General features: G+C 38.4%; 2 protein-coding genes across 2 annotated transcripts; one reads left to right on the top strand and one right to left on the bottom strand.

The window, feature by feature from the left end:
- Positions 1–2,589: 2,589 nt before the first annotated feature.
- LOC116258358 (putative disease resistance RPP13-like protein 3) lies at positions 2,590–5,790 on the bottom strand. The gene has a single exon (XM_031635476.2). It carries the CDS (start codon positions 5,727–5,729, stop codon positions 3,027–3,029), a length of 2,703 nt encoding a protein of 900 aa, XP_031491336.1. The 5' UTR covers positions 5,730–5,790; the 3' UTR covers positions 2,590–3,026.
- Positions 5,791–9,965: 4,175 nt separating this feature from the next.
- Positions 9,966–12,208, top strand: LOC116258527 (pentatricopeptide repeat-containing protein At5g66520-like). The gene has a single exon (XM_031635702.2). It carries the CDS (start codon positions 10,072–10,074, stop codon positions 12,028–12,030), a length of 1,959 nt encoding a protein of 652 aa, XP_031491562.1. The 5' UTR covers positions 9,966–10,071; the 3' UTR covers positions 12,031–12,208.
- Positions 12,209–13,695: the final 1,487 nt, after the last annotated feature.

Consider the following 13,695-nt stretch of genomic DNA (forward strand, 5'->3'; position numbering starts at 1 on the left):
GATCTGATTGCAATGAGTATTTGGAATTTGATTCCTTGTCCATATCCAGCTAAGTGTAGATCCAAATTGAATGAATTGCTAGTCAATTTTATCATATCTATTCATATCCCTAATTGAGTGGAAGTTGATTACGTCGAACATGACATGTTAGATCCTTATATTTTTGAAATAGAAAAATTTTGAGATCTGACCCTCCTTTTATGTTCTTAACTTTAGACTTGTTAAGGGTATAAATCTGTAAAATGGGAAACCTCGAGTGTGACTGTACAAGTCCTTGATAAAAGAACATTATATTTTTATAACACAAGTTTGTTATAATACATTGCAAATTTCGTTGGAGTTGAGTGAGGAAGATAAAGAGCAAGCAATGTATTGGCACAGTGAGAAACTAGCAGTTGCGTGTGGATTGTTGAGCACTGAAGATGGGTTTCCCATTAGAGTTGTTAAGAATCTTCGAATTTGTGAAGATTGTCTCTCTGCTATGAAAGCTATACCTAGAGTTTTTGGCAGAGAAATAATAGTGAGTGACCGATCTTGTTTTCATAATGTGAAACAGGGTAGTTGTTCCTGCGGAGACTACTGGTGAGTACATTTAGTGACTGGTGGTAGCATTGTCCATTAAATGGCAGCTCATTTGTTTCTCCTTTGTTCTTGTACCAATGGACATCGGTTTCCTTTCTATGAAGAGAGGAATGTCACACTCCTGAAATTATGCTCCTCTTGTGATGTGTATAATCTTTCTGACACTCCATATGAAATTATGCTTCTCCTATGAAATGTATAATCTTTCTCGTCTCGTAGAATATTTGGTGTCCCTTATCATGATCTAGTATATTCCTGACACAATCTTCACTAAAAATAATTTCATAAAAAAGTTGGCAACACCTCATGGAGGCAAGGGTAGACCTCAACGGTCTTTTCATTTGTCCTCAAGAGAATATACATACATAAAGACATATCGGTATTTAAAGAAGTTGATATTAAGATTCAACTGCACAAGAGATACTTAAAAAATTGTTTTGTTTCCTTACTTCTTTAAGCAATCTAGCGTCGTGGTTCAGCTTCTGCTGGCAACGGTCGCTGCACAACTAAGTTGTAGGTATACAGCTTAAGGTCAAGAAATAAGGTTCTATGAATTTCATCTTCTTCTTAGAAGTTAGAAGTTCTTATGTATAAGTCTTCCTTAGAACTTGCTATGGTAAAATGTCTTTAGGTCATACTTGTATCCTGCTTGTCTCTAAAAGTTTTGGATGTTCAAGATGCATTCTCTAGGGCATGTTTGAAGCCTGGATATCCCTTCCATACATGGTGGAGACCTCAAGAGTGGAGTAATCGAACACAGGAGTGGTCGTCCTGAATGATTTCTCCATTTTTACACTGAATGGGTGCCACAGTTTTTCTGGATTCTAAGTCATCTAGAAGTCCCAACTTAAAATCCTGGAACACTTCTTCAGGGTGACCTTGACCCTGGAAAAGTTATTCAGAACATCAAACGGTTAAAGGTTCACACTATTGGCAAAACAACCTTTGGTGAGGTAAATTAATCCTACTGGAGTTAGGTCTTTAATTCGCCTCAAGAGTAGCTTATGTGTTAAGCTCCCTTCGATGGCGATAAAAAGGTTTTCATCGAAGAGTTTCCATCAAAAAACTTTCCTTGCAATATTTTTGTGTTTGAAAGCAATAAACCTCTTTCCATTAATCTACCCCATTTCTTCGGGCCGATAAGTGGAATAATAATTGCCAAATGCCACTTTAGGAGATCATATTCCCATTACGCAGAAAGTGTAAAACAAATTGAAATACTATACTATTTGGCGATGCAAACTATATGCTTTTTTCCAAAATTTACTTCTTCAAATTACGCCCAACTATCTTTAAAAGAATTTTTTATTTTCACGTTTCTTGAACTTCCGTGCTTCCAAGAAAAAAAAAATTACGAGTTTTTTGGTGTTTTATTGTGTGGAGAACTAAAAACTGGAAACTCACTCGTAACTGCGAACTCTTTCTCAAGATTTTGTTCTCCAGATCAGATTCTAGAATAAAATTTGGCCTCCTATTCTGTTTTAGCCCGATTTTATTTCTCATGATAAGTAATTGCTGGAAATGCATGTCATTCTTGATTTAAAAGATCAGTCGGTTACTCACAAACACTTACATCAACTTCTAAAGCACAAAACAACAAAAATGATCTTTTGAAAATAAAGAAAAAAGGTTGGGGAGTTATTTCTTCTAATTGGCTCTGATGCTGCTGCTTGGCGAATTGCTGTTCATTTGATAATTTATTAAAAAGAAATGCCTCAATAGTCTTTTTACCTTTTTCCATTTTCAATTTTGTCTTTGCAAAAAGTTTTCATTTTCAGTGTTGTATGATCCTCCAATTAGGTAGGGCTGAGATCGTGGACCCATCAACCATCTTTGTAGGCAAATGGTTCTACCCTGCCACTAAACTAAACTAGGTACTGGTACATACGATGGTTACCATTATCAAACCTAAGAAAAGCCAGAAATAAGAAAAGAAACGAAAGATATTTTATTTTTTATTCATCTTAACAAATGAATTCTAGTCTATTTATGGATGAGGTATGTTGACAAGAAAGAAAAGAAAAAACAGAACTAATCATAAATTAAGAATTATCCTGTAAGAAGTTGATTACCTAAAAATAGATACACGGACATTGGAGAAAAGAGTCATAACCCGTTTAAATAGCACAAGAATCATGAGATCTTGGACATCAACTATATTTAAAATCAAACTTCCGCATGGAAATGTGCATGGACGGGCATTCTTTGTCCAGATGCATCTCCCACACAGTGAATTCAAAATGAACTCAACCATTGCCAGTCAGGAAATAGATTACAATTCCTAAACCAAAATTCGCCATGCCTCTGATTTGTGTCGTTCACAGCTTCTAATTGAAAGATCTTCTTCTATTTAATTGGGCGCAAATAAACAGTGAATAGATTAAGAAGAATCCACATGGTCCCCGAATCTGATTGATTATATGCGCGGTGCACAAATTCTTCTTCTATTTAATTGAAAGCTGTTCGAGTTTGAGGTGTTGGATGCCTTGAGGTTCCACTTGACCACAATCGTGTATCCTTAGCTGCTTCAGACTCGGCATGCTGCCTTCCACGAATGTCACAGTTCTAAGTTTTATTAGACCGAAGAGCTGGAGCCTTCGAAGCCTAGGAAACCCCAAAGGACCACATTCTAACCGCTCAACGTTGTATAAACGATAAAGCCGAAGGTCTGATAGACAAGGAAGTGATTCCAGGCGCGGAAAAGGGTCTTCCCTGAAGGGCCCATCTGTTAAGGTCAATTTGCTAAGGTTGTTGAAGGAACCAAGGGTATCAGGCAACTCCCACAATTGGCGCAACTCGAGGACTCGCAGGCGAGGTGGCGGACTTTCGAGCAACCTTTTCCCAAATGGGAAATCAGCATCACCGTAATCATCATCGTGATCATCATCGTGCTCAATGCGCAGCCTAAAGAGGTGCCTCATGCTGCTGATGGATCCGTAAATCTCTTCGGCATCTTCTTCCTTGACACGCCGTATTTCCAACCTCCTCAACTCCTTCAATTGTCTAATCTCTGCGGCAATTCCTTTTCTTGAACCATCGAAACCAGTTAATGTTTGTAGGCATCTTAAATTGCCGACGCCCTTTGGCATTTGGGCATACCCTAAACCCATGCATAAATGGCGCAAGTTTCTCAGCCTAATGATCTCTTTCGGCAGAATATGAATGCCACCATCTCTGATATCTAAAGTTTCTAAATTTTGAAGACTCCCGATTGATCTGGGAAGTTCTTTTAGACTGAAATTTAACCTTAAGCAAAGGTACCTCAAATGGAGTAGCCGTCCTATCTGCTTCGGCAATTTCTCTATTTTAACACCGTCTAAATCCAAGACCCTCAGTAACATAAATTGGCCTGAATATGAAGCCAGGTCAGGTGTCCTGATGTAATCCAGATGAAAAAAAAGAAGAGAACGGAGGAGTTGAGTATTGCCAACAGCGCCTGATATTACGTTCTCCTCATCATCTCCAATACCCTTATTCTCTCTAATGACTGACATCCGACGGGGGCTGACGACGTTCGCTCTCCTTTCCTGCACATCAAGTATAAATGAGAACTCCTCTTCGTGTGATATGGAAATGGCAAGATCACGCATAAGATCATGAATCCTGCACGATTTCACTCGACCATCCATGCTAGTCTCTGCGATTTGAAGCATGCTCTTGTCGATTAATTGTAGCATGTAGTCCTCTCCTACCTCCTCGACTGTCGTGCCTTTTCTTTCTTCTATGAATCCTTCTGCAATCCAAAGCCTGATCAATTTGTTTCTTTTGATCAAATGATCCTCAGGAAATAAACCACAATAAAGGAAGCATGGTTTAAGATACAAGGGCAGCTCATCATAGCTCATCTTTAGAATGTTTGTTATGCTACCCCTCGAAGTTGAGCATTCATAATTACCCAACTGCCAGCTTAAGTCTTGATTCACCTTCTCCCACTCTGACACAGTCCTCTTCTTACACAGTATACCTCCCAATGTTGCGATTGCAAGTGGGAGGCCTCCACACTTTTGCAGCATACTCTTACCCACTTCCTGAAATGCCGGAGGCATAATAGCAGTACTTCCTGGAAATGCCTTTTGGCAAAGTAATGACATTGCTATATCATCAGGAAAAGTTTTCAGTTCACAACGGATGAAGTTTAGGCTTCTAATTGTTTCTAATTCAGAAATGACACCCTCTATACGAGTTGTGATCATAATTGCGCTTCCATTGTTATTCTCTGGCAATGCTGAATTGATATCGATGCAAACTCTCTTATCCCACACGTCATCCAACACTAGTATAAATTTTTTTCCTTCAAGGTAGCTGTGAATTTCTCTTACCAGATCAACCTCATCCATTTGCTCTATCTTCTGTCTGAAAAGACGCCAGTTGTCCTCTGCTTCCTTTGAGGAAGGCGGTTCCCTTATTTCTTCAAATTCTATTAGCATGAACTTTAGTAGAGTTTTGGTATTAAAAGATCGGGAAACTGAAACCCATGCAGAGCAATTGAAATGGTCCTTCACTTTTGGTTCGTTATAAACCTTTCTTGCAAGTGTAGTCTTTCCTAACCCACCCATCCCAACTACTGAAATGTAAGCTTTTTTATTGTTACCTGTCACTCCTCCCACAAGCTGATTGACCAAGAGCTTTACATCCTTTTCAATTCCCACGACTTCTGCTTCCTCGAGGAAATTTGCTTCTGCATAATCTCGCCATTGCCGAATGGTCGCATCCGGACTCGTATCTTCAGGAAGCATTTGTATGTCGTACATGCGCCTTCTTTCAGCGATCCGAAAGATTCTCCTCTTGATCGCTTGTACACCGGTTGCAAGGTCATGACTTGGAAGTAATTGTGTCGTGGCAGTGGACAGAGTGCCGAGAAAGCTCACGATTCCACCATGACCTGCATGTCTCGTTCCAAATCGAAGTAAAAACTCATCAATAGCATCTTCAATATCATAAGCCACACGTCTTACTTGGTTGACCCATGTTTTGATTCCCTTGTGTCGATCTCTCTTTCTGTCAGCGTCTTCCAGAAACGCTTGGATGATTTCCAGTTCCTCCCTTATCTCCTCAATTTCTTGGCGAATCCCTCCCAACAACTCCGCTTCTTTCACGAGGAAGGTGCCCAGCCTCTCCAGCAGGAACTTCACAGGAATCGCTGCCATCTCTCTCTCGCTCTCTCTCAACAGAATATCGTGGATACTCAGTTTGGAAGGGCATCTTTAGTTTCCCACTGTCTTCAGCTTTTAAAGAATTTTTTTTCAAATGAATAGCAGATAATACCAATGCAATCACTTGAACGATTTGATGAGAATTAGGTAGGACAGTCTGGCTTGTGGGTCCATAGGCCCCGCCGATTCTAACTTGAACAATTCGGACAAGAATGATTGCAAGCTATTTGATTAGTTAGTTTAAAATGTATCATAAAATTATTTTTTGAAGTCAAATATTAGTTGTGAATTCATATTATTTGAAAAGATACGAGCATGCCAAGTTTCCTTCTGATCATGTGGTGTCTGTCGTGATGCCTCGACCAAGTTTGATTTAAGGTGCTAAAAATTTGGTGAGAGCACATGCATACAAACTTTTAGTTAGACAAAAAAAAAAAGATCATCTATATATAATATAATATATATATATATATATGAGTGTGAAGTATTTTGTCAAGTACTACTTAGCCTACGTGGTCAAGTTCCAATCAACCCAAAACCGTCCAAATTATGCTAGAAGACGCACCTTGGTGCTAACCTTCTTATGAAGATTTTAATTGAGCGAGTGATTAAACCTATTAACATGGTATAATACAAAATGCTCAAATACGTGAAAGTTACTTATGTAAGTGACCTGCTATATATATATATATATATATGTAAATTTAAACATCTCGAAAGTGTGAAAGACCCGAACCGTAGCTTTGGGTCATTTATTTTTGCTGTCATGGAACATCTTGTCCCACGTCGGGCGTCTTAAGCAGGCGCTTCTGACACGAGGGCTCCAATTGGTAGAAAAAAACCCACAACTCCTTGGACCAACTACACCATGACAACTCAACTGGTGTCGGCAGCTCCAGCGTAAATTATTTCAAACATTATGTTTGAATGTTTGAATAGAAGGGCAAAAAGAAAAAAGAAAAAAAAAGGTGAAAGGAAAAGAAATGTATGTAAACGATGAACTTATTATTGTGTACATGTATGCATATATACACACTCATAATCAAATTCTAGTATCAATTGATGAACTTATTGTGTCACTCATAATCAAATTCTAGTATCAATTGACAAACTTATTGTGTATATATCTAATGTGTAAGTAAGTCACCACCTCATACTGGTCTTCTTCTTCTTCTTCTTCTTTTTTTTTTATTAGTTTGAGTCCTGAAGAAATCCCACTTTTATGTTATGTTTGGATGAAGGGAAAGAGAGGGAAAGGAATCAATGGAAGGAAAAAAAAGACAATGGGAAGGGAAAGGAGAAGAAAGGAAAGAAAATGATCATCCATTTCTTTTCCTTCTAATCTCTTTATTTTCAGAGGGATTGAAATTACATTTAAAATTAGTTTTATTCCCTTCCACTTACTTTTCCTTTCCTTACGTCCAAACACAGTTATTAGTTTTCTCTTTTTTTTCCTTTATATTAACTAATAATCCAAACACAAGAAAGACCTTTCTTTCCATTCTTTTTCCTTTATATTAACTAATAATTCAAACACAGGAAAGACCTTTCTTTCCATTCTTTTCCCTTCCATCCAAACAGGCTCGCATAAAACCTGAAGACGAGCACCTCTGCTGGACAAGTTTTAGGGTTTTGTTCCCACGAGCAAAATTATTATTCAAGAAGCATTTAATAGTACTTATTTGCTGTGAGAAATTTAACGCCAATATATACACTAGTGTGGACCCTTTATTCGATTAGGCATAACTTTTTGACCTAGCTACCTTTTACGACGCGCTTTCAAATATGAATTTTTTGGATAGCTTTAACCAATCACCTACTGTTGCCACTTACTTTGGCTCTTTATATCTTGAATGATTTGATAAGAAGATGAAAGGAAAAAAAAAAAAAAAACTGGTGACAAAGGTTATAAGATCTGACCAATAATGTTGAGGAGTCGTTCTCAGGCAAGGTATTACTAATTGACGCCATACGTGCTCAAGATTTTATCTAATATTATAAAGAGCAAATCAGGTAGATTATTTTTTTATTTTGTATCACTAAAAAAAATAAAAGAAAAAGCATTTCATCATTAAAAACTGTGATCAAACTGGTCATGAAAAATGCTCTTTTCTGCAATAATGGATTTCAGCCAAAAAAAAAAAACAAAAAACAAACTGAGGCTAAAAGGTAGGTGGATGGCGGCCAGAAATTCTTTGGCGTTGACTGGGCCCTAGAATATGGGTGTTTGATCTTTATTAGACTGATATATCAATCATTTTCTGAAGTGGGTATATTGAGCTACTCATGAATTAATATATATATATATATATATAAGTATTTCGAGTCTCTTTTTCCAGACGAAAGTGGGATCATTTAGACGGTTAGACCAAAGTGGGATCATTTAGACGGTTAGATTTAGGTTGAATGGATGGCTCCAATTAATGTGTCGTCAGCTTCTTTCTATTCGTTTACCGTTTTTTAAGAGATGAAAGAAAGACTAACTTTTACTTCTACTGCCCAATGGACGTCCTGACTGCATGATCAAGATCGGACGTCCTGATCAAGATCGACCCTTGGTTTCAATAGAGAAGGAAGGGAGGAGCAAGGGAGAACGCACGGTTCGACCTTTTTACATTTTTTCTTTTTTCTTTTTTTGCCGTTTTCAAAGACAAGGTCCAAACAGGAATTTTGCTTCCGTCCACTCATTGCATATCTGGACCATGATCACGACCTTTCATTCTCAAAATACTAAATAACGAAAATGTCTATTATCTTTTTCTTTTCTTTTTTTTGTCAACTGTCTATATGATATTAATGGTCGCAGAATCAAAGGCTATATACACATGTAGAAGGAGTCGAAGACAAACCTGAAGCCTGAAACCTTAATCTCTTGTGATAAGCAGCAGCAGCAGTCTCATCTTGAGCACCCACAAAGAAAAAAGGTTCACATTAGTCATGACCTTGAAGGTCCGACTCATCCTTTGGCTTGTGTCGACAGCTGAGTGGAATCTTAGTCTTAGGTGCTGTTACTGGATTTATATCTAGTGTCACAAGAATTAAAGCACATGAACTAAGGATATCAGCAGATAATATTTGCCATGTATATCGGACTAATCAGACACTGCTTTGCCTAATTTGAATTCAGATTCGAACATAGTATCTGAGCTTTTGCATGTATGCAATTGGATTTGGATATATCCATGAAGCATAGTTGTAAGATCTAGACGTGACAAGAAAAAGCCCTGCACTAATTAATCTAATGAGATGTGAATTTAATTTCTTATTGAATATTATACCTGGATTAGAATACGGGCTTTGTGCTGATGTATAAGAAATTCTAATAAAAAACGTATCTAATACTGCTGGCGTTCATGTTTTGTTTATTAAACACATATTGATCACTGCAGCATGGACACTTGTCAAGTATTCATAGCTTGACAACTAGAACTCTATGAAGATAAAAAGTTGGATGAGAGCTTCGCTCAGGGAGTTGGATCTCCCCTGCTCACCCAAAAAGTCCTATTTCCAGTTTATTTCCTGAGAGTTAATTCAATGCAAATAAAGAGGCCATGAGATGAGTGTCGTGTCTCTAATTTCTTAGTTGTAGGGCTTGGAATACAAATTTTAATAATGGAACACTTTTCACCACTTAATTAAAACAACAGGCAAACAAAACTGGTCTGTTACAGATCATCTAATTTATTTGCATAACAAGGTGAAGCAAAGGATGATATTCTTCAAAGACAAATAACACAATTCATAAACATGATATGTAAGATAAATAATGCCTCGTACGTTTGAAATGAAATGTATTAATGTGAATGACAAATGTATTATTGTCAATTGTGTGAACTCCGTGAACATGCATAAGCAAAACCTATTACATGATATTGGAATAATTCAATTGATGGTATTCTGAAATCAAATACTAGTTATAAATCCTATTTTAAAAAATAACTTCATATATATCGGTACCTCGAGTCATCCATGAAATTGAAATGTTATGACATGGTATGTCCAAGCATGAAACAGCATCACTTTGTAACTATGCTTGCTATCTGTCACTGGCTAACAATTCTGCTTTCTTTTATGTTGCGTTTTTCTTCGGTTTTATATACTAAATGACTATCATCTTCTTCCTTTCTAGACAATATATAGTAAAACTAAGTTTACTCAAGAAAAACATTAAATTAGAAGTTGAATAAGCTCGCTTGTTCAGTTGTTTTCTTTGGTGAAAGTGACGGCCTTTGGACTGGGAACATTCGTCTCGCTTTCGTTGTATTCTTTCGTCACAGTGCGGTGGGAGATCTGTCGAACCATTTGCTCTCTCTTTTTTCATGGCTTCGAGACTTGAATGCATTTCCCATGCAAAGTTTCCCTGCGAACCCGAGCACTGAAGTTAATTGCGAATCAACACCCTGAAAGGCCTCCCTTTTCCCGCTTCTCCACTGGATCTACCACCAAACTGGTCAGCCCGGTGAATCGACCCCTCTTAGACCGGTTTTCTACCCTGAAAGTGCCACCATGCTCAGGCTTCGCGAAGGCGGTGCAGTTGAAGCAGATACATGCCCAAATCATCACAAGCGGCCTACCGCTCCACAAACTATTTCCGTTCTGCGTCGAGTCCGGCAACATCGATTATGCGAGAATCGCGTTCGATCGAGCTCGAGTTCTCTGCAAATTCGACCGGAATGCAATGCTTCAGGCGTATTCCAAGAGCGCGGTGCCAGAGCGAGCTCTTCTTCTTTTCCGCGAGATGCTTGCAGTCGGTGACCACGATTCCGGGCCAGACAAATACTCGTTCACGTTCTTGATCGCTGCTTGCTCGCGCTTGGATCGATCCTGCAATTGCCATTCAATGGTGGTTAAGAAGGGGTTTGAGCGCGACACCTTTGTGAAGAATTCACTTGTCAGTATGTACGTATCTTTTGGGGCGATGGAAGATGCGAGAAAACTGTTTGATGGAATGACTGAACCGGGAGACGTGGTTTTATGGACTACCATGGTTGGTGGATACATGAAATTTGGGATGGTGGGTCTCGCACTTGAGTTGTTTGATGAAATGCCTGACCCGAATGATGTTACTTGGGGTGTTGTCATAGCGGGTTGTGTTAAAAATGGGAGATATAAGGATGCTTTAAGTATTTTCTATGACATGTTACAATGTACAAATGTCAAGCCAAATGAAGCATCCCTGGTTTGCGCCCTTTCTGCTTGTGCTCACTTAGGAGCACTAGACCAAGGCAAGTGGATTCATGTTTATGTTGACAAGAGAGGAGTCATTTGCAGCTCGAACCTTGCCACAGCACTTATTGATATGTACATGAAATGTGGAAGCATCACGCATGCACGTAGAGTTTTTAATAGTGTTTCTTCTAGAAAGGATCTGCTTTCATGGACGAGCATGATCACGGGGCTAGCATTGCATGGACTTGGGAGGGAAGCAGTCGATCTGTTTCTGCACATGTTGGATGTTGGCATGAAGCCGGATCATATCACACTCATTGGAGTTCTAAATGCCTGCAGTCATTCAGGTTTAGTCGACCAAGGGCGCCAATTCTTTCATGGCATGCAACAATTATGGGGCATTGTGCCTACTGTTGAACATTACGGTTGCATTGTTGATCTTCTTGGACGTGCTGGCTTCATAGACGAGGCAGTGAACATTGCTAAGTGTATGCCTGTAGAGCCCGACATTGTTATATGGAGGGCCTTACTTAGTGCCTGTAGGATTCATGGAAATTTAGCACTAGCCGAAGAAATAATGCACCATGTAGACAGATGTGATCCCCTTGATCATGGAGGCAGCAAGATTCTCTTGTCAAGCATGTATGCATCAAGCAACTGCTGGGATGGGGTTGCCAGAGTCAGGGGCACCATGTGCAAACAAAGGATTCAGTTGGTTCCTGGATGGAGTTCTATAGAAGTGAAAGGTGTCATTCATGAATTTGTTGCTGGTGATAGAACCCATCCTCGAGCTGCAGATATCTATCAGAAGCTGGATGAGTTATTTAACAGGCTTCAAGCAGTGGGTTATAGTCCCAGTACATTGCGCATTTCGTTCGAGTTGAGTGAGGAAGATAAAGAGCAAGCCATGTATTGGCACAGTGAGAAACTAGCAGTTGCGTTTGGATTATTGAGCACTGAAGATGGGTTTCCCATTAGAGTGGTTAAGAATCTACGAATTTGTGAAGATTGTCACTCTGCTATGAAAGCTATATCTAGAGTTTTTGGCAGAGAAATAATAGTGAGGGACCGATCTCGTTTTCATAACTTCAAACAGGGTAGTTGTTCCTGCAGAGACTACTGGTGAGTACATTTAGTTAGTGGTGGTAGCATTCTCAATTAAATGGTAGCTCATTTGTTTCTCCATTGTTCTTGTACCAATGGACATCGGTTTCCTTCTTTGAAAAGGGGAATGTGACACTCCTTATGAAATTTTGGTTCTACTATAAAATCTATAATCTTTCCCACACTCCTTATGAAATTATGGTTCTCCATGAAATGTATAATCTTTCTCGTATCTTAGAATATTTGGTCTCCCTTGTCATGATCTAGCATATTCTTGACACCACCGTCACAAATGTAAGAATAATTTCACAGAAAGTTAGAAACACCTTAGGGAGGCAAGACCTCAACGGTCCGTTCATTCATCCTTAAGAGAATATACATATATAAAGACATATTGGTATGTAAATTAATATTTGATATTAAAATACAACTACACATGAGATACTTAAAAAATTGTTTTGTGTTGTTACTTCTTTAAGCAATCTAGCATCGTGGTTCACCTTCTGCTGGCAACGCTAGCTACACAAGCTAAGTTGTACGTATTCAACTTAAGGCCATGAAAGAACGTTCAAAGAATTTCATCTTCCTAGAAGTTCTCAGGTCCAAGTCTTCCTTAGAATTTGCTATGGTAAAAAGCCTTTAGAGCATACCTGTATCCTGCTTGTCTGTAAAAGTTATGGATGTTCAAGATGCATTCTCTAGGGCATGTTTCAATGCCTGGATATCCCATCCATACAAGGTGGACACATCAAGAGTGGAGTAATCGAACACAGGAGTGGTCGTCCTGGATGATTTCTCCATTTTTACAGTAAATGGGTATGACAGTTTTTCTGGATTCTCAGTCAACTAGAAGTCCCATCTTAAAATCCTGGAACACTTCTTCAAGGTGACCTTGACCCTGGAAAAGAAGTTATTCAGAACATCAAACAGTTAAAGTTTCACACTATTGGCAAAACAACCTTTGGTGAGGTAAATTAATCTTACTGGAGTTGGGTCTTTCACTTCCAGAGGAGCTTATATGTTAGGCTCCCTTTGATGGCAATAAAAATGTTTTCATGGAAGAGTTTCCATCAAAAGACTTTCCTTGCAATATGCTTGTATTTGAAAACAAGAAACTTCTTTCGGGAATGTATCTTTTAGGGGTTGTTTGGCAGCGGTAACAAGATATTACTGTTCTATGTATTGGCCCCAAAGAATGTTTAAAGTGTTCGATGAATCTATCCCATTTTTAGGGCCGACAAATGAAATAATAACTGCCAGATACCACCTTGGAGAACGTATTCCCATTAATCAGAAAGTGAAAAAAAAATTGAAATGCTATACTATTTGGCAATGCAAACTGTATGCTTTTTTCCAAAATTTAATTCTTCAATTTTATGTCCAACTATCTTTAAAAGATCTTTTTTCACCTTTCTTAAACTTTTGTGTTTCCATTAAAAAAAGGGAAATGAGTTTTTTGGTGTTTTGTTGTATGGAGAACTGGAAAGTGGAAAAACTTGTAAGTTGTAACTGTGAACTCTTTCTCAAAATATTAGTCTCCAGATCAGATTCTAGAATAAAATTTGGACTCTTATTCTGTTTAACCCGCTTTTAATCCTTATGATAAGTAATTTCTGGAAATGCTTATTCTTGATTTAAAAGAACAATCGGTTATAAGCAAACACTTACATCAACTTCTAAACTAATG

The sequence above is a fragment of the Nymphaea colorata genome, chromosome 8, assembly GCF_008831285.2.
Source record: "Nymphaea colorata isolate Beijing-Zhang1983 chromosome 8, ASM883128v2, whole genome shotgun sequence".
NCBI lineage: Eukaryota > Viridiplantae > Streptophyta > Magnoliopsida > Nymphaeales > Nymphaeaceae > Nymphaea > Nymphaea colorata.

Excerpts from the sequence above, each read along its gene's own strand:
- LOC116258358 (XM_031635476.2), bottom strand. The coding sequence starts at position 5,729 with ATGGCAGCGATTCCTGTGAAGTTCCTGCTGGAGAGGCTGGGCACCTTC.
- LOC116258527 (XM_031635702.2), top strand. The coding sequence starts at position 10,072 with ATGCATTTCCCATGCAAAGTTTCCCTGCGAACCCGAGCACTGAAGTTA.